Here is a 27,946-nt window from a genome sequence, read left to right on the forward strand (position 1 = left end):
TAAGAAATAACAAATGAACTGCATATTTTACCATGATACCCATATTAATTGATATATAGTCTTAATGAGTTTGAAAAATGATTTGGAATAAATAATTAATGCTAAGGCTAAAACAGGAAAAATATTTTTTTTTTCTCTTGATATGCGAAAGTGGACAAGTAAAAGTGAAAATCTATTTTTGGAATACTAGACAAGTTAAAAGTGAACAGAGGAGTACATTATTTAAGTTAAAAATTCCAAAATGTAAGCCTTCAAGAAAATTAGCTGCAGAGTTTGAAACTCTTTGGCATTTCCTATTCTCTAAGCTGTTCCCAATTCCTAAACTTTTTTTTTGCCTTTCCATTTTTCTTTCACAATCATTTTAATATTGGCTCTTCATATAAGTTCATAGAAGTGCAATATGTCAAACATCTTTACACCAACAATTTAAAGGTATGCCTCAAATCTCTGAATTATTTCCGTTCTTTTCTCTCCATGAAAATCCTCAACGCTAAGCATGTTACGTTCTACAATCTTTATAGAGAGTTTATTTTTATGTTTCCATGTATATATTTTGAAATAACTCGTGGTGTTTAACCATCTTTGAATATCATATGATTATAAATTATGTAGTTAGTACTGTTAACATAATGACAAGAACAAAAAATGCAAGAAAAGAATCAATAATATGTAGGATCTCTTAATAAGGTTGACTTGTTGAAAATTAAGAATTCACGAGCATACATATCTTGTTGAGTTCCAGCACCTTATCTTGGATTTTGGCAACTCAGTGGATGCATGTGAGTGCATTCTTATATCTTTATTATATCACACACTCCCATCCAAGTTAGTAGACCTTTTTTTCACATAGACTGTTATGTTATCGTGTTAATACATTTGCTTTAGGTTCTTTAGTTTTATAGGAGAAAGAAAATTGAAGTAAAACGTTTAAGAGGGATAACTTATAGCTTAGATAAAATATTCTTAAAATTAGTTACTCCTTCCATTCCAAAATATTTGTCATATGTTGCTTCTCGAGCTAGTCAACTTACATGAATTTTGACCACAATTTAAGATATTTTTTTTCACCATATTGATATGTAAAGAGTTGCATCTTATAGTACATTTTTATAGTTTTCGAATATTTAAATTTAATTTTAAAATATTGAATCAATCTAATACAATTTAGCCCTAAAGATTAGTTGAATTGACTTTCGGAGAGTGAACCGTGACAAGTATTTTTTTTTGGACAGAGGGTGTATCATTCTTTGTGAAGACGTGCAAAAACTTTAACGGACAGATAATATGATCAGAAATACTGCCATCTAAAAACTCACTTTTTAATTTAATATTATGGTGTCAAGATTGAAGGTGACAATTATTAACTACCGCTTTATCTTTTTAAACACTTTATTTAGGATCTTCCATATAAGTATCAAATCAAGGCACTTCAATTAATTTCAAGCAACAGCAATATAATAGATCCCCATACAAATTAAATATGCTCCTGAGAAGCTCATCAACACCTGTTTCACAATCCATTTTTGTAGAAAGTCCAAAACATGACCACTTTGATAATACCTCTGATCACTACATTGGCAAAATCTACATTTCATCCTTCAAACCACTTGTGTTCTTTCTCATGCAACTCTTCATCTGATCAATTCAACCCCAAAAAACCTAATAATCTTGGCAGAAAATCACCCCGGAGAGCTCAATCTGATGTGAACTTAAAAGGGTTGGTGTCAAAATCTGATCTTGATGAAGTTTATAGATCAAAAGTACTTCCAAGATCTTGTCACAATCAAGAGAAGAATATAATGTTGCAAACAGAACCATCATTTTCTATTTATAATGATCAAGACTTTGAGGAGGAGGAGAAGAATGGAAAATTGGTGAGGTCTGTTACTATAGGAAATGATATAGCTGATATGATTATAAGTGATGATTTTAGTTTTGGAAAAAGGGTCATGGAGCTTATTAAGGAAGAAGATGATGATAACGAAGAAAGCGATGAGAAAGAAGATAAAGAAGGAATCTTGGATGGATTTGAATACATGGGAATTGAAGAAGGAAGTGAACCGGTTAGTCCAATGTACCTTGCTGCTGGATTTGGGATTGATGTTAATGTCATGGAGAATGCTGGTGTTGTGACTCCCGTGACTGAGGGCGGGCTGATGAGGACGGGCTGTGATGCTGACGGTGTACCTTCAAATTTTGATGAAAATGGAGATGTCGAGGAGTACTATAAGATTTTGCTTGAAGAATATCCCTCCAACCCTTTGGTCTTGAGGAATTATGTTCAGCTTTTGCAGGTCAGTCTACCACCTCTGTTGATCACCATTCCCTTGAGATTGTGTTGTTGTTTTCAGTTTGTGAACATGGCTAATTCTCATTGTACCGTGCACATTTTTGTTATGGATTCGACAACTGCAATGTCTTCATTGAGGTGATGAGGCGAACTGCCTCAATGGAAGCATCAGCCAGTACCATTTTGCTTTACTTTCCTTTCTAGTTTGTTCAAAAAAGAATGTCTCTTTCTAAATTTAGTAGGTTTTTAATTCCAACCAATGTTTTAAAAGGCTTTAGCACTTCCAAAGCGTTCTGAGGCTCACCGCATGGAGCTTTGTGTTGTGAGTCTTACGCCTTAACCGCCCAACCGTGCATTCTAAACATGCCTAATGCTCAATGCTCGGGTCTCGCCCAATTATGCAAATAGTATCTCAAATTCTCTAATTAGCACTGTTGATCCTCAAATTTCTTTAACTAGTGAATGATAAAAGTTTTAATCATCTATAGAAAGCTCAGTGTATTCTCTTTGTAGTGGTCTTAGGATCATTTATTTCTCCACAACCTATTTAAGAATGATTGGGAGGGTCATAGGCATGCACAATAGGTCCTGATTTAACTACTAATTGGTTATAATTTTTCTATCTAAATTCAACGAGATATGTTCTTAATGGATTTGCTAGTGATTTGGGTTTACTAGTGATTTGGGAGGGTGAAACATACACAGAGAATTTTGAATCATGCTGTTTTGCCCTTAAACTCTCTATTCATGTTTCCACATAATGTGATTTAGTCCAATGCTTGGTCCTCAGGTATATGTTTTGTGTCTTTCATGATACTGTCTGAAACTTATGTTGGCAGTCGAAAGGAGATTTTTCCGCGGCCGAGGAACATTACTTTCGAGCTACACTAGCAGATCCGAAAGACGGGGAAGTCTTGTGACAGTATGCTAAATTGGTGTGGCAGCTGCACCATGATAGAGATAGAGCCTTGAATTACTTTGAACGTTCCGCTCATGCTGCTCCAGAAAACAGGTACTTCACCATTTCATTTTATATGACGGTATCTGACTGCAACAGAATTGAAAAAAGAAAGAAAGACTTATGTTTATGTACCAAAAGTACCATTATAATTGGTTCGAGACATGCCATGATATTTTTATGGCTATAATAGCGTGCCATTAAGGGCAAAATGAAAAAGCTTAAAATTAAAGAGTTTCCAAATATTTAAATGTGTTTTTTTTTTCTTGGAACAGACTAAAAGGAAATAGTGCGATATAAAATGGAACGTCTATTGCATTGGTGTATTGATATGTTACAAATTGGACATGAATAGTATTGTCTCCTTTTTTGACATTATTTTTTGGTCTGTAGCCATGTCCTTGCAGCATATGCTAGTTTTCTTTGGGAGATCAATTATGATGACAGCGAGCACGATGCTGACACACCCCACGATCAAGATAAGGTGTTTACACATTCTCTCTACTTTCTTTCCAAGTGAACACGTAATAATTTTTAGAACAAGAGCCGTTTTGTATCATATCCCTTTTATGACTGAAGTTTTTCTTCTTGATGTGTCATGTCAAGGAAGCCGAAGAAGTTTCTACGTTACACGACACGGATTATGAACAAAGGATCATACAAGTTAGCCCTCTGCTGAATCTTGCAGCAGGATTTGGGATTGGAAGTTGTGGATTTAGTGGTGGCATGACTTTTAATGAGTTTATAGCAGCTGAGGATTACTACATGTGGATGATTCAAGAAAATCCAAATAACCCCTTGGTTTTAAGAAACTATGCTCAGTTCCTTGATCAGGTAATGTCCCTTATATTCTTTCTAAGTTACCACTTATACAACAAAGGGTGGTCCGTTGGAAAATGGATTGTGACCTTTTACATATATATTAAATCTTGAACCCCTTGACGGAATTCCTGATTTCGCTTCTGCAGTTACAGGTCATCCCTTATGTGCTTAAATGAAGCAAATTCAAATACATTTTCCTCTTGGTTTGTAGCTGAGTGCGATTGTTCAAGGATGTCATCAAATAAACATAGAAAACAAAGATAGGAACTAGCGACAGACAGTTCCGTCGTTAAAACAACAAAAATATGTCGCTAATCCTATTTGGCGATGGATTATTGTAAAAAAGCTATTAGTGATGCATATGGTATCTAGCGAAGGTTCCGTATCTAATTCCTGTGTCTTTTAAGTGAAATATTGCACCTTGAGAAACTAACGTGCATGCTTCAGAGGAACAAACGCTTCATCACGTTGAAATGCAGCACAGCAATGGATTATTGACAAAAAAATCCTAATTAGCGACACATCCATGGCTAAAATTCCCTTTTTTATTAAAATTGAAATGTGTGCAAATATGGACAACTTATAGCATACTTCAAGCTCAAGGCACAAACTCTTCATCACATTGAAATGAATTGTTTTGGATGTGACTTTATGTTTGTAGTGATGCTGCTTGTTATTTTTCTGGCAGTGTAAAGGAGACTTAAGAGGAGCTGAAGAATACTACTCGCGTGCGGTATTAGCAGATGCTACAGATGGAGAAATTATTTCACAGTACGCAAATTTTATATGGCAACTTCATCATGACCAAAATAAGGCCTCCTCTTACTTTACAAGAGCAGTTCAAGCTTCTCCTGGAAACAGGTAAGCATTAACTATGTTCCTGCCATACAATTCCTAAGTACTGAAATATTTTCGACATGAGATACAACATATGTGAAAATTCACTCAACTTATAACCAACTGTAATCTACATTAATGAGTATAGTGCAAAGGACCTAAAAGGTTGGACTCATCAAGCTTAAATTCTGATTCGTCTCTATTCATTCTGAATCCCTCTCGTTTTGCTTTCAGTACTGTACTTTCAGCGTATGCTCCATACAAATTTTTCGAACTACTGAAATATTTTCGACGTGAGACATAATGTGTGAAAAATTCACCAAACTTGTTACAAATTTTAATGTACATTAGTGAGTATAGTGCAAAGACGATTAAAGATTGAACTTATCGAGCTTAAATTCTTAATCCGTCTCTTTTTATTTTGAATCCTTCTGGTTTTGCTTTCAGTGATATACTTGCGGCATATGCTAGATTTATGTGGGAAACGGAGGACGATGAAGACAAAGAAGAAGGATTGGACAACCACAAATATGGAGCAGTGTTTTAAAAGGCGGGGGCGTAAGGCGGGGCGTTTTACATATGCCTCAGCGAGGCGTAAGCCCCGAGGCACGGGGCGTAAGCCTCATCAGTATTTAATTTTTAGTATTTCATAAAATAATATAATTACAATAAATACTTTTAAATAGGTAAAATTACATAAAAAATAAAAGAAAAATGTAAATAATATATAAAACTAATCAACGCAATCCATTATACGCCACTTCCAACTTGTAATTATATATAACATAATTTTATAAGTATAAACAATACAATGAAATAAAAGCTATTATGAAATGCAAATCAACTATAACATCTTAACTTTCAAAATGCTCTAGTGCTGTATTATTTTGAAAATGCTTTAGTGCTTTCTTTCACCTTCTTTCTTTATTTTTCTTTGTCTTTTCCATTTTCTTTTTAAAAATGAAAAAAAAATCAAAATATGTTTTGTCCTTTTCTGTTTTATTTTGAAAATGGTCCAGTGCTTTCTTTCACCTCCTTTTTTTTTCTTTGTCTCTTCCTTTGTATTTTTGTCTCTTCATTTTTCTTCGTAAAAAAAAATATATATCAAAATATGTTTTGTTCATTTCTGTTTTATTTTGAAAATTCTCCAATGCTTTCTTTCACCTCCTTTCTTTATTTTTTACTTTGTCTTATCCTTTTTCTTTTTGTCTCTTCACTTTTTGTTTTAAAAATGAAAAAAATATCAAAATATGTCTTGTCCTTTTCTGTTTTATTTAGAAAATGCTCTACTGCTTTCTTTCACCTCCTTTCTTTATTTTTTCTTTGTCTCTTCCTTTTCCTTTTTTGTCTCTTCACTTTTCTTTTTAAAAATGAAAAAAATATCAAAATATGTCTTGTCCTTTTCTGTTTTATTTAGAAAATGCTCTACTGCTTTCTTTCACCTCCTTTCTTTATTTTTTCTTTGTCTCTTCCTTTTCCTTTTTTGTCTCTTCACTTTTCTTTTTAAAAATGAAAAAAATATCAAAATATGTCTTGTCCTTTTCTGTTTTATTTAGAAAATGCTCTACTGCTTTCTTTCACCTCCTTTCTTTATTTTTTCTTTGTCTCTTCCTTTTCCTTTTTTGTCTCTTCACTTTTCTTTTTAAAAATGAAAAAAATCTCAAAATATGTATTGGCCCTTTCTGTTATATTTTGAAAATGCTTCAGTGCTTTCTTTTACCTCCTTTCTTTATTTTTTTTCTTTGTCTTTTCCTTTTCCTTTTTGTCTCTTCACTTTTATTTTTAAAAATGAAAAACAAATCTCGAAATATGTATTGTCCTTTTCTGTTTTATTTTGAAAATGCTCCAGTGCTTTCTTTCACCTCCTTTCTTTATTTTTTTTTCGTTTCTTCCTTTTTCTTTTTATCTCTTCATTTTTCTTTTTAAAAATAAGAAAATATCAAAATATGTTTGGTCCTTTTCTGTTTTATTTTAAAAATGCTCCAGTGCTTTCTTTCACGTCCTTTCTTTATTTTTTTTCTTTGTCTCTTCCTTTTTCTTTTTATCTCTTCACTTTTCTTTTTAAAAATAAAAAAAATACAAAATATGTGTTGTCCTTTTCTTTTTTATTTTGAAAATGCTCCAGTACTTTCTTTCATCTCCTCTCTTTATTTTTTCTTTGTCTTTTCCTTTTTCTTTTTGTCCCTTCACTTTTCTGTTTAAAAATGAAAAAAATATCAAAATATGTTTTGTCCTTTTCTGTTCTATTTTGAAAATGCTCCAGTGCTTTTTTTCACCTCCTTTCTTTATTTGTTTCTTTGTCTCTTCCTTTTCCTTTTTGTCTCTTCACTTTTTAGTTTAATAATGAAAAAAATCTCGAAATATGGATTGTCCTTTTCTGTTCTATTTTGAAAATGCTTCAGTGCTTTCTTTCACCTCCTTTCTTTATTTTTTTTCTTTGTCTTTTCCTTTTCCTTTTTGTCTCTTCACTTTTATTTTTAAAAATGAAAACAAAATCTCGAAATATGTATTGTCCTCTGTTTTATTTTGAAAATGCTCCAGTGCTTTCTTTCACCTCCTTTATTTATTTATTTATTTTTCTTTGTCTTTTCCTTTTCCTTTTTGTCTCTTCACTTTTCATTTTAAAAATAAAAAGTATCAAAATATGTTTTGTCCTTTTCTTTTTTAATTTCGAAAATGCTCCAGCGCTTTCTTTTATCTCCTCTCTTTATTTTTCCTTTGTCTTTTCCTTTTTATTTTTGTCACTTCACTTTTCTTTTTAAAAATGAAAAAAATATCAAAATGTGTTTTAGATATAAATTTAATTTTATTTACAAAATTTATAAAAATATTTCTTTATTAATTTATGTTCTTAATAAATAAGATAGTGATTTTAGTATTTTTCTTAATTACTTTTTGTTGTATTTTTTTTGTGTTTTGTTAATTTAATAATAGTTAGCTACCATATTTATTTTGATATTTTTGTTCATTTTAAAAGAAAAATGAAAAGACAACAACAAAAAGGAAAAGACAAAAAAAACAAAAAATAAAGGAGGTGAACGAAAGCATTAGAGCATTTTCAAAATAAAATAGAAAAAGATAAAACATATTTTGATATTTTTTTCATTTTTTAAAAGAAAAGTGAAGAGACAAAAAGAAAAAGAAAAAGAAAAAGACAAACACAAACAAAAAAATAAAGAAAGGAGGTAAAAGAAAGCACTGGAGCATTTTCAAAATAAACCAGAAAAGGACAAAACATATTTTGATATTTTTTTATTTTTTAAAAAGAAAAGTGAAGAGACAAAGAAAAAAATAAAGAAAGGAGGTGAAAGAAAGCACAAGAGCATTTTCTAAATAAAACAGAAAAAGACAAAACATATTTTAATATTTTTGTCATTTTTAAAAAGAAAAGTGAAGAAACAAAAAGAAAAAGGAAAAAACAAAGAAAAAAAATAAAGAAAGGAGGTGAAAGAAAGCGCTTGAGCATTTTATAAATAAAACAGAAAAGGACAAAATATATTTTGATATTTTTTTCGTTTTTAAAAAGAAAAGTGAAAAGACAAAAAAAAAAAAGGAAAAGACAACGTAAAAAATAAAGAGAGGAGGTGAAAGAAATCACTGGAGCATTTTCAGAATAAAACATAAACGAACAAAACATATTTTGATATTTTTTTTATTTTTAAAAAGAAAAGTGAAGTGACAAAAAGAAAAAGGAAAAGACAAAGAAAAAATAAAGAGAGGAGATAAAAGAAAGCACTGGAGCATTTTCAAAATAAAAAAGAAAAGGACAAAACATATTTTGATATTTTTTTATTTTTAAGAAGAAAAGTGAAGAGACAAAAAGAAAAAGGAAAAGACAAAGAAAAAAATAAAGAAAGGAGGTGAAAGAAAGCACTAGAGCATTTTCAAAATAAAACAGAAAAAGACAATACATATTTCGAGATTTTTTTTCATTTTTAAAAAGAAAAGTGGAGATAAAAAGGAAAAGGAAAAGACAAAGAAAAAAATAAAGAAAAGAGGTGAAAGAAAGCACTGAAGCATTTTCAAAATAGAACAGAAAAGGACAATACATATTTCTAGATTTTTTTTTTCATTTTTAAAAAGAAAAGTGAAGAGACAAAAAGGAAAAGGAAGAGACAAAGAAAAAAACAAAGAAAGGAGGTGAAAAAAAGCACTGGAGCATGTAACGACCCTTCCGGTCGTTACGAAACATATAGGGTCACCCGCTAAATAGAACCTTCCAAAGGGTAGAACGAGCCAGTGAAAACTCGATTTTATAAGCTTAAGAGCTGAAATTTGACTTCTTTGTGATTGTTGTTTTATTGTATTGAGTCCGTCGAGGGGGTGACGTTGGAAATTAGGACTCCGTTGGGAATTTCGAGGCTATGGGTGGATTCGAATGGCGTTTTATGCCTGTGTGCATGTTTTGTTTGCGTTTGCGAGGCTTCGGATGAAATGTGGAGTGTAAGGGGGGAAACTGGACCAAAATCGAGCTCACTGCCCAAAAGGCACCTCTGCGGCGGTACCGCTGTAGCGGTGGGCTAACCGCTCCCAGCGGCCAGCCATTTCTCGTGTGGCCACTGTGGCGGTCTATGGCTCGCTACAGCGATACGGCTATAGCGGGGGATGGACTGCTATAGCGGTGAGCGAAATTTTGTTGGGTCCGTTATAGCGGTCACTTAGCCGCTATAGCGAGACCACTGCAGCGGTGAAACGATCGCCGCAGCAGTCGACGGAGGGACAGAACCTGTGTTTTAAAGACTTAGTCTCATATTTTTATTCATAATACCCCAACACAGTTCTCCACAAGCACCTAAGGTGAATTTTCAAACTAGGGCAAGAAAACTCTTGAGAGGTAAGTTTCATTTATTCCTTCCCACCATTCCGTATCATCTTCATGATTATCATCACTCTTGTGGGTCTTCAATGATGGAATTGTAATAGAAACCCTAGAAATTGTTAAACCTTCTAAACTTGATAGGTTATAATTATTATCACTTATTTATCATCTAAAGGCTTGGGTTAATTTCTTTTAATCATAAATTGAATTCTTAGAGCCATACACTAAGTGAATTGAGACTTAGGGTTCTATAAAAATAATGTCTTGACCATGAAAACTGCTTGTAGTGGGAATGTCGATATAATATTGTTATAATTGATGATTAATGAATGCTAGGGCCCTTGATAGGCTGCTTTACACCTAGGAAATCATTCACTCATTTAAATGGGGGTAAAAGGAAGGGTAATCTTGAATTGGTAATTGTGACTAGAGTATTTATGACTCATTGAGCCTTCTATTTCTAGACTTCTAGCGTTCCGAGGCTTTGAGGATGGGAAAAGTTGTAGCGGAGTGACTTGTGTTGTTCCAGCTCTACGTTTGAGGTAGGTTACGGTCTACTTGAATTAGATTTTGATTAGTTGATTGTATGTTTTATGAATTCTTTAGGAGAAAGCATGTCTAGTTTCATGCATGATATTGTGTGGCTAAACTCCTATGTGAATGTGATTGAGTGACTGTGTAGGCTTCATGCCCTATTCATGTGTATTGAATCTACAGTTGATATTGTTGTGATGAGAAGTTAATATGACCTTCTCATTGTAATTATGATATGAAATAATGAATTGAGCATTGACGATGAGAGGGTAAGAAATACTGTTATATAAAGAGGGATGGAAAGGCACAAATGTGACCTAGATTATGGGCTCGTGGTCCGAGGTTCGTTCCGGAAACGAGAGGTACATTGACATGGCCCGCGTCCAAGGTTCGTTCCGGAGCGGAGGTTTATGCTCGGGTCCGAGGAGTGAATCTGGAACGATTGATACATGGACACCATGAGTTCCCTGCAGGTCATGACTACTGAGCAATAACATCAGTTAGCATGTGTGTACAGTGAGTATGGTTATTATGATAAACTTATTTTTGTTGTGGCTTCCATAATTGTGACTCTTGATATCTTGGTGACTTGAGCATTTCGACCAAGTTAGTGCATCTTTTCATAAAAATAGGTGCATAATTTATAATCCCGTGAAAAGAACTTCGAATGGGGAGGATGGTACATACTGGTTAAGTAGAGTATATCAAGACGTTTGAGAGAACTATGCCAAAAGAACTTGACAAAATGATCACCTAATTAACTTCTCAAGAAGGTGTACTCTCCTCTCTTTAGCAATCTTTTTCTTTGTAAGTTTGTCGATCTAGTTTATTAATACTGTAATTTCCCAGCTTATATCTTGGTGTTGTCTTTTAGAAACTTCTTATTGTTAATAGTAGCTCTGTAATTGAATTATCACTTAAGTATATAAGTGTATCATCTCTCTTTTTTCACAAGATTTTGTATTTGTTCAACTTGAGTTGAAATGTATGCGGAATCAAAAGAGTAGATTTTTAACTAGTTCGCATCAAAATAGCTTTTCGTTACGGAAATGAAAGTCGTAACCATAATAAAAACATGTGAAAGCAGTACATAGCATTTAAAAAAAGGCATATGAACAATTCAATCAATATCAACAAGATTTCGTGACCACTTAGGCTTGATTTATTTTGTTATAAAAAAAAGTTGGTTAGACGAAGCGAGAAAGGCAGCTACAAAGCAACAAGATAAGGAAACAATTTAAGCAACTTAATTGACCTGCCGGATTCTAAAGAAAGTGTTCTAACGACAAGGTAGGATAATCTCTGCGTACACACCATTCTCCTCAAATCCCTCTGTAGTACGGATTATACTGCATATGTTGTTGTTGTAACAGTAACAACAACGAAATAATGCGATAAAAGGAAGTACAAGAATCACAGGAGGTAACAACAAACGAAGAACACGAAACGACTACAATAGTTATAATACTACTAGTAAGAAGATACAAATAAGATCACTAAGCCGATCTAACAGGAAAGCTAGATATCGTACCACTAACCTTCTACTCTAATCCACGACCTTCAGCAAAGATGATGCACTTCAGAAAAGGACCAAAGCAGGCCTCATATACATTCAGGTTAAGATTCAGTATGAGCTATTAAAAAAGAACACTCTTTGTACGACTAGACACCAAACAATGAAACAGCAAAATATTGCACATCTATAACAATCCATTGTATTTTCCCGAGAAAATAAAGCCCCAAAAATAAAAATATACATCGAGCCTCATACTAAAAAAACAACAAACAAATCTTACTTTAGTATCATTTTTTTTTCTTTTTTCATCCGTTTCCTTTAGTCAACTTTGATACATTTCCTTCTCTTCTGGTGAAGTACTTTACATAACAATTACAATCACATTTTAAGTAATTAAAAGGGCAGCCCGTTGTGCACTAAGCTCCCGCTATGCTCAGGATCTGGAGAGGGCCAGACCACAAGAGTCTATTGTACACAGCCTTACCCTGCATTTCTGCAAGAGGCCGTTTCCACGGCTTGAATCCGTGACCACCTAATCACATGGCAGCAATTTTACCAGTTACGTCAGTTAAAATAAAATAAAAAACCACTTTCACCAATGGAGGAGCCCCATTGGTCATAATCTATTATAGAAATTCTGCAAGTCAATCTCAAACCCAAGAGAAGAAAAAAAACATAAGCTTGAGAAATCATTTATTCGATGAAATAGAACGGGCAGAGGAAAAACAATGAAGATCAAGATCATTGGGCTGTTGTTCACTGTCCATCACTATGATTAAGTGCAGCAATAAACCAAGGAGAAATATATTTCCCCTTATAAAATGAATTTACCAGAGGAGAACAATCAATATACTAACCAAACTATTCAACAAATTACAAAAAACACTAGATAAAACACGGAAAAAACATCAAGATCATCTTGTTTTGGTTCATGTTGAAGATCAAGATCATTGAGCTGCTGTTAATGGTCCATCACTATAATTAAGGGCATAAATAAACCAAAGAGCAAAATATTTCACCAGATAAAATCAATTCAGCCGAGGCGCAAACATCTTATAACCAATCTATTCTATATATTATGCAATCCAATCTCAAACCCATCACCGAAACACTAAATAAAACAAAATCACTATAGTTAATGGCAAACCCAGAACCAAAAATGTTCCATCACTATGATTAAAGACAGAAACAGACCAAAGAAACATATTTCACCTGATAAAGTCAATTTACTAGCGGCCGCACAAACATCTAATAACACAACAATTTGGCCCACACAGGTAGCACCACAAGCTGCCTGCTTGCCCTTTGTAACTATAGATGAACGAGAAACCATAGTTAGTATGCCTTCGTCTTTGCGTATTTACTATATTGTTCACATCTATCCTCCGCTATACTACTACAACAATATACCCAGTGAAATCTCACGGTGTGGGGTCTGGGGAGGGTAAAGTGTACGCAGACCTTACCCTCATCTCAAAAGATAGAGAGGCTGTTTCCGAAAGACCCTCGGCTCAAGAGAAAACATGACGAGAAAATATTAGATAAGCACAAACAGTACAAAGCAAAACGAAAATGATATCCTCCGCTATACTATGTAGTTAAAATTACCCCCACTGTTGTGAAGGTTTTCAAATTTACCCTCCAATTAACTTTCAATCACCCAATTCACTTGAACATCCAATCCACCAACCCGCGACCTACACAGCCCAGAGGAGAGCAAACAGTGTACTAACCAAACTAAATCTCAAACCCATCATCAAAACACTAGATAAACCAAGGATAAAACATCAAGATCATCTTTTTTGGTTCATATTGAAGATCAAGATCATGGATGGTCCATCACTATGATTAAGGGCATAAATAAACTAAAGAGAAATATATTTCACCCAATAAAATCAATTTAGCAAACGAGGCACAAACACCTCATAACCAACAACATACCCAGTGAAATCCCACAATGTGGGGTCTGGGGAGGGTAAAGTGTACGCAGACCTTACCCCCACCTTAGGAGGTAGGGAGGTTGTTTCCGAAAGACCCTCAGCTTAAGAGAAACCAAGACAAAGGAGTCAGATAAGGGCAAGCATATCAGAGTAATGCGAAAATAAGAAATAACAAGAGCAAAGAAGTAATGATAAAACAACCTGGAAAGACAAGACCCAACAAATATAAGCAGAATCAAAGGGCAATAAACGATAGAGAAAAACTACGACCACTAGTGCGAAAGAATAAGTGAGACTACCTACTAGCCTTCTATCCTAATCTGAGTCCTCCACAACCTCATAACCAAACTATTCATAAATTATGCAATCTAATCTCGAATTCATCACCAAAACACTAGATAAAACAAAGAAAAAACACAAACATAATGAGAAATCATTTCTGGGGTGCACTAGGAGGGGCAAACGGGCGGGTCCGATCAGATATGGGCGGGTCAAAACGGTTTAAACATCAAGATCATTTCTTTTTGGTACATGTTGAAGATCAAGATCATTGAGTTGCTATTACTGGTCCATCACGATAATTAAGGGCAATGAACCCAAAAAACATATTTTTCCTGATAAAATCCATTTAGCAAAGGAAGTACAAACATCTAGTAACGAAAATATTCTGTAGATTATGCAATCCTATCTCAAACCCATCACCAAAACACTAGATAAAACGAAGAGAAAACATCAAGATCAATTTATTTTTATTTTTTTTGGTTCATGTTAAAGATCAATATCATTGAGCTGCTATTAATGTCCCTCACAACAATTAAGGGCAGAAATAAACCAAAAAGAAACATATTTCACCCGATAAAATCAATTCAGCAGAGGTGGCGCAAACATCAGATAACCAAACTATTCAATAAATTATGCAATACAATCTCGAATTCATCATCAAAACATTAATAAAACACAAACATAATGAGAAATCATTTCTGGGGGGCAGGGGGAGCACCAAGAACACTAGACTGTTGAAGATCAAGATCAATTTTTTTTCACTTCATAAAGTAAATTTACCAGCTGAGAGCAAACTATTCTATAATTTCTGAAACAAAATCTCAAACCCATCATCAAAAGAGTAAATAGAACAAAGAAACAACACAAACATAACAAAAAATCATTTCCGGGGTACAACAGCTGAGGCAAAGGAAGCACCAAAAAGACTAGCCTGTTGTAGATCAAGATCATTCAGCTGCTGTTAATGGTCCATCAATATAGTTAAGGGCATACATAAACAAAACGAAACATATTTCACCCAATAAAATTAATTCAGCAGAGGCGGCACAAACATCTAATCCCCAAACTATTCTATAAATATGCGATCCAATCTCAAACACATCACTAAAACACTAAATAAAAAAAGGGAAAACATCAAGATCATCATTTTGGTTCGTGTTGAAGATCAAGATCATTGAGCTGCTGTAGTGGTCCATCACTATAATTAAGGGCATAACTAAACAAAAGAAACATATTTCACCCGATAAAATCAATTCAGCAGATGAGGCGCAAACATCTAATAACAAAACTATTCTATAAATCATGCAATCCAATCTCGAACCCATCACCAAAACACTAAATAGAACAAAAATCACTATAGTTAAAGGCAAACCCAGAACCAAGAATGTTCCATCACTATCATTGAAGGCAGAAATAGACCATCACCATGTGTTATTTCACCTGATAAAGTTAATTTACTAGCGGCCGCAGAAACATCTAATAACACAACAATTTTGCCCACATAGGTAGCACCACAAGCTGCCTGCTTGCCCTTTGTAACTATAGATGAACGAGAAACCCTAGTTAGTATGCCTTCATCTTTGCATACTTTACTACATTGTTCACATCTATCCTCCGTTATACTATGGGACCAAAATTACCCCCGCAGTTATGAAAGTTTTTAAATTTACCCTCCAATTAACGGATTCCCCCAAATTAACTTTCAATTACCCAATTCACTTGAATACCCAACCCGCCGACCCACGACCCACATAATCCTCCAATGTCAAATCCATCACCAAAACACTAAATAAAACAAAGAAAAAAACATCAAGATCAAATCTTTTTTGGTTCAACAATTAATGGTCCATCACTATGATTAAGGGCAGAAATAGACTAAAAACAACACATCACCAAAATATTCTATTAATTATGCAAATCAATCTAAAACTCATCACCAAAACACTACATAAATCAAAGAAACAACATCAAGATCATATTTTTATGGTTCACGCTAAAGATCAAGAATGGTCCATCACTATGATTAAGGGCAGAAATAAACCAAAAAGGTACATATTTCACCTGATAAAGTCAATTTACCAGTATTGCCCACAGTGACGGATCCAAGATTTTCACTTAGACGGATCCAAGTCAATAATGTTGTTGATGGGAATCGAACCTGGAATGCTAGAGACTATTTTGAACACCCTGGACCACTTAAGCTAACCATTTGCATTTATTCAGGGTGTTCAAAAGTTAATATATGTACATAAACACAAAAAATCTACCCTACATATATACTGTAATTTTTTGCCGAGGGTGTTCGGGTGAACCCCCTCGGATACCTCTAAATCCGCCCCTGAATTTGCCCAAAACATTCAATAAATTATCCAAGTCAATCTCAACCCGATCACCAAAACACTAGATAAAACATAGAACAAGCATCAAGATCATCTTTTTTGGGTTCATATTGAAGATCAACATCATTAAGCTCCTATCAAATGGTCCATCAGTATGATTAAGGGCATAAATAACACATTTCACCTGATAAAATCAATTTACCAGTATTAGCCAAAACATTCTATTAATTATGCAAGTCAATCTCAGACCCATCACCAAAACACTACATAAAACACAGAAAAGCCATCAAGATCAATTTTTTTTTTTTTTGGGGCTCTTGTTGAAGATCAGAATCATTGAGCTACTATTAATGGTCCATCACTAAAACCCATCACCAAAAACACTAAATAAAACATAATGAAAAATAATCACTTCTGGGGTACAACAACTGAAGCAGGGGGTGCACCAAGAAGGCTATCTTGTTGAAGATCAAGTTCAATGAGCTACTATTAAGGGCAGAGATAACTAAAAACGACACATTTCACCTGATAAAATCAATTTACCAGAACTAGCCAAAAATATTCTATTAATTATGCAAACCCCATCATCAAAACACTAGATAAAACATAAAAAGGATCACAAACATAATGAAAAATAATCACTTCTGAGGTACAACAACTGAAGCAGGAGGTGCAGCAAGAAGGCTAGAGATAACTAAAAACAACACATTTCACCTGATAAAATCAAATTTACCAGAACTAGCCAAAAATATTCTATTAATTATGCAAACCCCATCATCAAAACACTAGATAAAACATAAAAAGTTCACAAACATAATGAAAAATAAATACTGTAATCACTTCTGAGGTACAACAACTGAAGCAGGAGGTGCACCAAGAAGGATAGAGATAACTAAAAACAGCACATTTCACCTGATAAAATCAATTTACCAGAACTAGCCAAAATATTCTATTAATTATGCAAACCCCATCATCAAAACACTAGATAAAACATAAAAAGGATCACAAACATAATGAAAAAATAATCACTTCTGGGGTACGACAACTGAAGCAGGAGGTGCATCAAGAAGGCTAGAGATAACTAAAAACAACACATTTCACCTGATAAAATCAATTTATCAGAACTAGCCAAAAATATTCTATTAATTATGCAAACCCCATCATCAAAACACTAGATAAAACATAAAAAGGATCACAAACATAATGAAAAATAATCACTTCTGAGGTACAACAACTGAAGCAGGAGGTGCAGCAAGAAGGCTAGAGATAACTAAAAACAACACATTTCACCTGATAAAATCAAATTTACCAGAACTAGCCAAAATTATTCTATTAATTATGCAAACCCCATCATCAAAACACTAGATAAAACATAAAAAGGTTCACAAACATACTGGAAAAAAAAAATAATCACTTCTGAGGTACAACAACTGAAGCAGGAGGTGCACCAAGAAGGCTAGAGATAACTAAAAACAACACATTTCAACTGATAAAATCAATTTACCAGAACTAGCCAAAATATTCTATTAATTATGCAAACCCCATCGCCAAAACACTAAATTACCCAAAGAAACAACATCAAGATCAAATCTTTTTTTGGTTCATATTGAAGATCAAGATCACTAAAAACTAAAAATAACACATGTCACCTGATAAAATCAAATTTACCAGAACTAGCCAAAAATATTCAATTAATTATGCAAACCCCATCATCAAAACACTAGATAAAACATAAAAAGGTTCACAAACATACTGGAAAAAAAAATAATCACTTCTGAGGTACAACAACTGAAGCAGGAGGTGCACCAAGAAGACTAGCTTGTTGAAGATCAAGTTCATTAAGCTGCTGTTCACGATCCATCACTATAATTAAAGGCAAACCAAGAACCAAAAATGTTGTAGCAACAAGCCAAGCAGCTTTACCAGTACTCTTTGCTAGTTTTTTACCCACATAAGTAGCACCACAAGCTGCTTCTTTACCCTTTGTAACAATAGATGAACGAGAAATCTTGGATAAAACACCTTCATCTTTGTTGTTGTTGGTTGATCCAGTTAAAGAAAAGCGTTTTCCACCTACAGAAGCCATTGTTGGTGAATAAAGGGGAAGGGTTCTTGGAGGAATGTAGAGTCAAAGGGGCTGTAGGGTTTTTGCTTGAAGTTGGGCTAAAACCCTTGTCATTTATTGACCAAATAAAAAATAAATAAATAAAACAAAAACAAAAAAAAATACATATATATATATATAAAAGGAAAAATAAGGCTTCATGTGTTTTCATTTAATACGGCTGAATCTTAATATATATCTGAATGTTTATAATATACATAATGTATTTATTTAAACATAAACATAATATATATACAATTCAAATAAAAAAATAACTAAATATTAGAAAATAAATACAAATTTAATAAAAAAAATATTGTTTGATTAATATGTATATATATATATATATATATATATATATATATATATATATATATATATATATATATATATATATTTATGTTCGCTAGTAATGACGGAGATACTTTGTAGTGGTGGTGGATGGTGGGTAGGGTATGTCACGTGGTGGTGGGGGATGGGGGTGGGGGGAGAGGTTGGTAAGTGGGGGTAGGTAGTGGTGGGAGGGTTGTGGGGGTGGGGTGGGGTTGGTGGTAGTGCCGTGGGTCTGGGGGTGGTGAGGGGGTGTTTGGGGATAAGGTCGGTGGGTGGTGAGGGGTAGGGTGTGGGTGGTGAATGGGGTAGGGTTGGGTGGTGGGTTGTGGGTGGGGGTGGTGGGAGTGTGGGTGGGATGGAGCTAGTGTTAAAAAAATTCCATACAAGTGTTTAGATCTTAATGTAAATAAATGCACTTAATGCCTCAGGTCTGAACCATTCATATTCAGACCTCCATTAAGTGCAAACAAATGAGGCTTAAGTAGAAAAAAAATTAAAAATAAAAACTTGTTTTTTAATACGAAAAGTGTCAAAATTACTCTTAAAGTATGCAAAATTCATTAAATTTGTCTTCCGTTAACAGCTTAGCCCAAAAGTATCTTTGTTGTTACTTAATTAGGCCAAAAGTGCTATTATTTCACATAAAAAATAACAAAATAAACAATAAGCTCACCCTTCATGTCTCGCTTCCAGCACAGGCATTATGCGAGACTTCCCGGCCTAGGAGCCATGGTACCTTTGGTACTTCATTAGATCCTCTAAAATTGAAAGCGCTACTTCAACCTTAACTACAACTACATAACGCAAGACCTACCTATAGAGTCAAATTCAAATATAAAAGTGTCAATGATGGCGGGCATATTTGGACCTAAAAGCATACATTAAGGGTATATTTGGGCATAAATGCATACTTTAATTGTATGGACCTTATAAGTATACTTTATCAGCATATTTGGACCTAAAAGCATACTTTAAGGACATATTTGGTTCAATGTAATTCCTAATTACAATTATGCAACAACTTGTTGAGATGTATTTATGACACAATTTGGTTAAATGGTAATAAATTGAAACTATGATTCTCTTTATCAGTATAGATTCAACTCCCGTTTGGTCATTGATTTCGAAGTTGAAACTTGAAAATTTGAGTTTTTGAAGTTGTAATTTTTGGAACTTGAAATTGTGTTTGGACATACGATTTACTTGGAAAATATAAAGTATTGTGAGTGGAAGGCGTTTTTGGAACTTGAAAATATTTTGAAGATAAATTTCAAAACCTGATCAAATTTCATGGCCAAATAGATATTTAAGGATAAATTTTCCAAATCTGATCCAAAATCTATGACCAAACGCTAGCTCAGTGTTTTGAGCCAATCCAGATTACGTTCTATCAAATAGGTGGTTAAATAAATGGACAATCGTCGAGTTTCCCCAAAAAATATAGATAGTCGCTCCCAACTTGATGAAGAATTTGTTGTTTAACTATGTTTTCTGGGATTTCTATTTTTGCTTTTCTCTGAAGTACCATGTATTTTGATAGAATTGATCAGTTATTGGAATCATTTGACTTTAGTTGTTTAAAGTTTTCTTAGTTTGTAGCAGTAGTATAAAAGAGTTGGAGCTTTCTGAATGAGAGCTCCTTCAGGAGCGCGCAATTGTATGTTTGATCTTGTTTCAGTTTTAATATATTGCTTAAGATGGTGATTTTGGCATTAGCAAATTTTACAGTTCTCGCCTACAAGGCTTTGGTCTGATGGTAATAGTGCAGCTTGTGATGTGTGGGTTAGGCACAGATCGCAGTTTTAAACCTTGCCTTAGATAAAGATCTAGTATTTCTAGCGGAGAAGGGTAGCAGGGTAGGCCTATTATCCACTGAATTTCGAATCGTGTACGACTGATCCTCGAGGATTTCTCCGTTTTAAAAAAAAAATAATGTCACAAACACTTTGAGTTGGAAACTTGAAGTCCTCATTGATTGTCGTTTGGTGAAATTGCCTTAAGAGATCTGGGATTATTAGCTATATATGTTGCTTTGGATCTATGGCCTCTTATTCCCTCTTTGAAGTGTCTACTTGTTAACGTCTCAAGGAAATATGCCAAGTAGAAACATTGAATGGTTGATTCCTCGCTTATATAATCGAATTCCAAATTATTATTTTTTCAACTTCAAGTTCTTTTCTCGTCTTGCATAAAAAATTTCTTTGTTCTTATTAGAAAAGGCTCCCTTGCGATAAGGTTTTACGCATAGAGTTAGCTGCTTTCCTTATCTCCGTTGCTCTTAGTTCGTCTAGTGCATGTTGACACCTAATTTTGGCTCGACGTGCTTAAAATTAACATTTTGGGGGGCCCTGATTCGTTAAAGAGCACGAAATACATTTTTACATATTTTTATATTTTTTGACAATTTATTGATGATTATCCTTATTTTAGGAAAATTTTCAATTTATTGTCATTTTACAAGAATCATTATTTTGCACATGTACAGCGTAATATGACCATTTTTTTTGTGCAATTAATTGTTTCTTAATTTTATAGCAATACATTTTTTTTATCCTATACATTACTATTTATATTTTTATACTTACATTATTATTTATATATGTATTAATCAACTATATTTTAGTACAGCCCGACAGTATAAAAAAAAATCGGAGTAATTAATTTTTAAACGCAGAGTAAAATTTGATAAAGTCAAGGTCTCATCATTTAAAAAAAAAAAAAAAAAAAAAAAGTTGATTGAGGTGATGGGTTGGGGACAAAAGGGTATGGCTTCATCATTATTTTTTGGACAAAAAAGAGGGTTTGTTCACATTTTAAGGGAAAGTGGGGGTTGATTTAATCTTGGGATCCAACGCACACTTCCACACACTACACGCTCCAAACACTTCAACACTCAGATTTTGTTTCCCTCTCTTTTGAAAACCCTAAACATTTTTCTCCCTCCCCCACTTCCAACAGCCGCAGCCGCCACATCACGCCGGAGCTCCGAGCTCCGGCGACGCACCCAACTACACCACCATCTTCCTCCCATCGCACAGCCCCCTTTCGTCACCCTCACCGCCCCTCGACGCCGGAGCTCCAAGCTCCGGCGAACGTCTCCACCACCAGCCACGCTCCACCAGCCCACTCCGCTCCCCCACCTCACTGCCCTTTGCTTCTCTCGCCACACCACCACGACACCTCCCCATTTTCTCTACACAGAGATAGCTTCCATTTTCCGCTAAAAAAAAAAAAAACCACCAAGGAGTGAAATTCTCCTGCTTTATCTAGATGCATCTTGACTTTTGAGATTGCCCATGTTAGTGTTTTCTCCCTGTTTTATTTGGATTGATATAGTACTTCCTGGTCATGTTCGAGTAGAATAACCTATGTGTTGTATTGAACATATTAGTTGGTATTTTTATTTTGTTGGCTTTAGTTGGTATCTGGCTTGTCACTGTTTATCATAACACTTTATTAGCCTTCTCTGCATTGGCTATCAAAGAGCCTATGAGTATTGGACTGGAAAATCTGTTTACCAACTTTACTTTTTGAGAAGCGTGAATGTATTAGGCATTTGGAATTTCACTCTACTTCAGAAGGAAGAAAAGTAAGATCAGTGCAATTTGAGGCTATCCATAATGTTATCAAGGATCTGTCTTTGAATTTGTTGAAATGGCCGATGAAGAAATTTCCGTCGATTTCCAAGGCCTTCCATGTACAAAGACGGGTTTTTTATTTTAAGTTTATTCATTATTTCTTTAATTCTTCCGATAGTTATTTATTCTCTTACTAACATTTTTTATTAAGTCTCATGCAGGTATCTGAAGTTATTTTTTGAAAGATGACACTCAAAAGAAGTTCAAGTAGCTTCTTAAATTCTTTGTTTATATTTTTTTTTACATTCTTAAATTATGCAAGCATAAAATATAGTGAAACTTTACTTTTTAGGGTGTAGGCTAGTGGTATTTATTTATGATTTGCTTAGGTGATTTAAATTTTATGTGTTTTAGATAAATTAATATTAGACAGTTATTATTTTTGTAGTTAATATTCTTATAGTTATCATGTTTCGCTAGAGTTTTAATTTAGTAGTTTAGCACACTTAAGTAAATAAATAGGGTAATTTGCCTCAATATTTAGGTTTTAAAATGTACTCTCATAATTAATTGATTAGGTGTACATACTTAGCTAGTTAAATTAGTTAACACACCTTGCGTGCAGAATAATTTCATGTCCATTCCTTACACCTTTTCACATACTCAAGCTCTTAAGTTGTAGATAACCTTTTTAAATAATTGTTTATATCACATATGTTTAACTTTTTTTTTTTCATTCAAAAGCAAATCGTTCATTGTTAAGTAAATACCTTTATAATGTATTCATTTAAAGCTAAAATTTTTAGTCACTGTAATTGCGCACTTTATTTACTTGTAAATTATCACGTAATACGAATTTTTATACATATGTAAATACTTACACCTTTCACTACATAAACATTCATGTTAGTTATTCTTAGTCTAAATTCTATTAATTTTTGTAAATAATAATCAAGCCTTTTACACATCCCTCGTATAGTTAAATTGGTCCAGTCGGGAACCACATTTGTGGATTCTTAAGGATGCCTAACACCTTCCCTTCGGAATAATTTGAACCCTTACCTAGAATTTCACTTATTTTCGTAGATCATGTTAAGCTGCATATATTAATAATTTATAGGTACCCTAGTATACCTTAAATGCTAGGTGGCGACTCTATACATAATTAACTATTTCAGAGCTCCATAAGTTGTGCTTTGTTTAGCCTTTGGTAAAAATGGGGTGCAACAGTGCATGCTTTCTAATTGCTTTCTTTTCCCTTGGTCTAGGCATGCATGAGTATTTTGCTTTTTTTTTATGTTGCTTGCCCTTAGTTCTTCTAGCGCTTTTCGATTGGGAAGACCTATCTCTAACTAAATGCCAAGCTAGTTGAATCCTTTGCATAAGTCAAACAAGTTCTACCAAATCCAAGATCTAAAAAAGAGCTTTCTTGTTCTAATAGTTGTCAAGCTAAATTGGACACTCTTCGTACCGACCAATGTATAATGGGGGTCTCATAACATTCATGTCAAATTGAATTTGAAACTGAATATTAATTTATTTCAATTCATAAATCTCTAAAGCACTTGATTATGATGAGACACAAATTAGTTCTTAGAATAGTTGCTATGGAAATTTTGGTGAACTTGACGTTTTCTAGAACGTTAATAAATTAACGAATGATGAGTTCAAAGAGGATCACCTGGAAGAGAAACACCTTATAAAAAAGTCGGGGGCTAGACTTACAGTATTAAGTTATGGATTCATTGGAACACAGTATCTTTGGCTCGGAAATAGTTAATTTCGAACCTAATAAATTAAATGAATTTTACGACAATTTTGAATTAGAACAGATAAATTTCAAATCCTGGATCGTTTTGTACCTATGATAAGCTATATAGACCTATATTAAGTTTTGCTAGCTTTCGAGAGATTGGACCAAAAAGAAGCCTATGATGTAGCTTATTTTAAGCCTAAGGGGCAAGAAATGAAGAGAGTTATCGTGAATATAAAATACTACCATGAGATATATCATCTTCTATAATTAAGAGGCTATATTACCAAAATTCTATATGAAAGGATTGGATAGTAAATTTATATTCCCCGTTAGTGTCACACGTTTATAGTAAAATGATTATATGGTTGTATAAGAATATCCAAATGACAAATTATTTGACTTATTGGAAACAATATTTTGAGACTTAGAATCTTTAGATATCGTGATCAAACTCTTTTGTTATAAAGCGTCATACCATTTTGTATATGGGTCATGTTCATTCATATGTATGTCTTGTCCTTTATGTAACAATATTAAGTGACCTAACATATATGAGTCAACATATATTTACAGAAATAACATATCATCAATAGAAATCAATGTAAAGTACATGTAGTACTCACCATCATTGAAACAAAAGAAGCATAAAAAAGCACAACACTTATATTAAGAATTTAAAATGCATGTTTTTGTCCCATGCTTCGATAAATATCATTATTTGGAGATGATTAACACGAGGCACTAGCTGAGTTATCTGCGTCCTCTGATAGGGATTGTGATGATGATGAAGCTTCATTTTTCAACAGCTCCAAATAAGGATTCATGTTAAATTAGCAGCATTTAATCAAGCTTCAAACTTGGTTACATCATCTACACTTAATTTGTCGATGGATTCCCGTCACTTTTTGTCTAGTCTCATTTACATATTTCATCAATAAAAAGATAGAATAAAATCACATGCCCAATTAATAACAAGGTAAACGGTAAAATGACTTAACAAGCTATCCAATTGAAGCATCACATTACCAATAATATTTCATAGAGGTGAACTAATAAGCTAGTTCAAATTAAATTATCTTGTGAAATAGCGAAGAATTGTTTTCTATATTAATTGGAATTAAGTAATTCCTTTTATGGTGGTTGATAGTAAAGATATCCTAATAATAAAAAAAGTTATCAATTCCATGCAATTATGTTAATTCATTAGATCAAGAAACCGTATTTTAATCACAAATTTATTATTAAAATTTTGATAGGATATCGTAAAAGTTCTTAATCTTCGAATATACAAGTAGAATGAAGAAAAACTAATATTAAAAAGGTAAGTAAAGACATATACTTCTTAAAAACTTTTTACTTTTAAATCATACGAAGAAAAAATAATTGCTGGGAAAAAATGTGATCTGTTTAAAACTATGCCCCGGGAATTTTTTATAAAATTTACATTTACTTTCATTTTCTAGGTTGTGCAAATATGTATTTAACTTGTTGAAAAGGTGCGTGATACTTCAATTTTATGTTTGGGGGTTGAAGAAATAGTTTGGAGTGGTTGCGTAATGTCATTGGAGAGGATAATCTAAGTAGAACATGACCAAATTAAGAAAATGTACAGCTCTTATATATATAGATGAAAATTATTTTTTATGTATATATATACAGTAGATGTTGAACCCCTTTGGCTTCTTCGTTTGTCTGTTTTTTTATATTTTTGAACCTTTTAGTTAAAATCCTGATTCCGCCACTGCTCTTAATATAGGAAGTATTTGGCTATGATTGCGGATTTTTTTTTATATACCTCGAAATCTAGTTCCCAACATTAAATGGTTTTTTATTTGAATGTTACTACAATAGTTATCGCCATGTCTTCTATTTCATTCATTCTCCTAGGCTTCCCCGCGACTCCAACTAGAGGTTTATACCGAATGATCATTTCCAACAAGGACACTTGTAGCTTATTTGTCCAAATTTTCAAAATATTTGTCAGAAGTTATTTTCGAAAAAGTACTTTGAAAAGTAGCTATTTATAAAGAACTGTTGCCAATATTGAACAATAATTTGTGTTTGATCAAGGTTCCAAAAGTTTTTTTGGGAAAACTATTCCTTTTACCTTCTGAAAAATAGTTTTTGCTACTACTCAAAAGCAATTATTTTTTTCTTGAAATCTTGACCAAAAACCTTTTTTTTCTAAAATAAGCGCTTTTAAGCACTTTTGACTTTCCAGAAATTTGGCCAAACAAACTATTAGTATAAAATGATATATACCCATGTTAATTTACTCCAAGTAAGCATTGCGCATTTATAATAAAATGATTATACGATCGTATAGGTATATCCAACTGACGAACTGTTTTAACTATTTGAAATAAGACTTGAGACCTAAAATTCTCCTTTAAATATAATGATCAAACTCTTTCGTCATAAAGAGTTAAACCATTTTGTATTTGAGTCATTTTCCTTCACACATATCTCTTGCCTTTATTTTTTCACATAACCATTTTGACATGACGTGCTTCCAATATGATCCAAGACACATTGAGAGGTCGGCATGTTGAAGAACATAAACTATAAATTCATAAAACAATATTAAGAGATCTAACATGTAGAAGCAACAAATACTGATACACATCAAGGTATATAATACAAATTCATAATACAATATTAAGAGGTCTAACATGTAGGAGACAACAAATACTAATAGACATTAATATCTTTAATAGAAATCAGTGCAAAGTACTTGTAGTCCATACCATCATTGAAGTAAAATAACAAAAACGAAAACATAAAAGCACACATAAATAATATAAGTTTAAAGAATCTTCCTATTGCATAGGGCTTCGATAAATAATATTATCCAAAGATGATTTATTCACGAAGCACTAGTAGTCGGATCCTGTGGTGGGGGCTGTGAGGAGGATGAAGCTCCATTTTCTAGCTGCAACTCAGCGATATTTAACCAAATTTCAAAGTTGATCATATCATCTGCACTGAACTGGTCAGGGGACTCCCACCATCCTTTATCTCTAGTCTTATTCATTTGTTCTAAGGAAAACATTTTGTTTTTTGCAGCCTTTTCTCTTGTATCAAATTCAAGAAGCCTATCGTTGTTTTGATTTATATTGTTACGTGCATTTGCAGCAACGAGTTTCTCACCTTCACTTAATTCTATTGTGGGATTCATAAAACGATCGATAACTGCTTTAGGAGTTGGAGAAATAAAAGAAAATGGTTTACCAGCAGGGGAAGAAAGAACTATTCCCATGTCGACATCACATTCTCTAACAATTTCACTTGCTTTTTTATATAAGCTTTTACGACGTTTAGAGAATGTGGAATATAGGTCGGCTTCTTTTTCTATTTTCGCTAATGGAATTTTTTTACGCCCAGCAGTCTGCTTACCCTCCATGCTAGAATACAATAACTAATTTATTGATCAACTGATTTTAAGAAATGTGATTTACAAAAAAGAACGGTATATCATCAGTATTTATACTCATAGATTGATTTTTTACTTTTTTTTAAGTGGTAATTGAATTTCTAGCCAAATATTGCAATGGAAAGTAATCTTTCCTTCAAATTGAAAGTTTAGTTGAACATTTAAATTGACTTGATACCCAAAATAGGAGTTTTAAGTAAGTAACATCAACGAATCTGAAATTTAAAGTTAAATAGGTAAAAATTTAACACAATAAATGAACTTTACCAATTAGTAATCAATGTGAATATAACCTGATGGAACAATAGTTACGTGTCAAAATCTTTCAATTCTTTTACAGTAACCAAATCAAATTCTACATTTGCACAAATAGAAACAAATTAAATATACCATTTAACTTGAAAA

At 33.3% G+C, this 27,946-nt stretch overlaps 2 protein-coding genes and 1 pseudogene across 2 annotated transcripts; 1 reads left to right on the forward strand and 2 right to left on the reverse strand.

Moving 5' to 3' along the window:
* The first annotated feature begins 1,349 nt into the window (after positions 1 to 1,349).
* On the forward strand, positions 1,350 to 8,867 carry LOC132618099 (uncharacterized; annotated as a pseudogene).
* A 9,030-nt stretch (positions 8,868 to 17,897) lies between these two features.
* Positions 17,898 to 18,501, reverse strand: LOC132618766 (mitochondrial import receptor subunit TOM9-1-like). The gene has a single exon (XM_060333773.1). It carries the CDS (start codon positions 18,421 to 18,423, stop codon positions 18,106 to 18,108), a length of 318 nt encoding a protein of 105 aa, XP_060189756.1. The 5' UTR covers positions 18,424 to 18,501; the 3' UTR covers positions 17,898 to 18,105.
* Positions 18,502 to 26,974: 8,473 nt separating this feature from the next.
* On the reverse strand, positions 26,975 to 27,511 carry LOC132620269 (agamous-like MADS-box protein AGL61). The gene has a single exon (XM_060334943.1). The coding sequence runs from the start codon at positions 27,509 to 27,511 to the stop codon at positions 26,975 to 26,977; it is 537 nt and encodes a 178-aa protein (XP_060190926.1).
* Positions 27,512 to 27,946: the final 435 nt, after the last annotated feature.

The sequence above is a fragment of the Lycium barbarum genome, chromosome 11 (genome assembly GCF_019175385.1).
Source record: "Lycium barbarum isolate Lr01 chromosome 11, ASM1917538v2, whole genome shotgun sequence".
NCBI classification, from domain to species: domain Eukaryota; kingdom Viridiplantae; phylum Streptophyta; class Magnoliopsida; order Solanales; family Solanaceae; genus Lycium; species Lycium barbarum.

Coding starts and splice junctions, on each gene's coding strand:
- LOC132618766 (XM_060333773.1), bottom strand. CDS start 18,423: ATGGCTTCTGTAGGTGGAAAACGCTTTTCTTTAACTGGATCAACCAAC.
- LOC132620269 (XM_060334943.1), bottom strand. CDS start 27,511: ATGGAGGGTAAGCAGACTGCTGGGCGTAAAAAAATTCCATTAGCGAAA.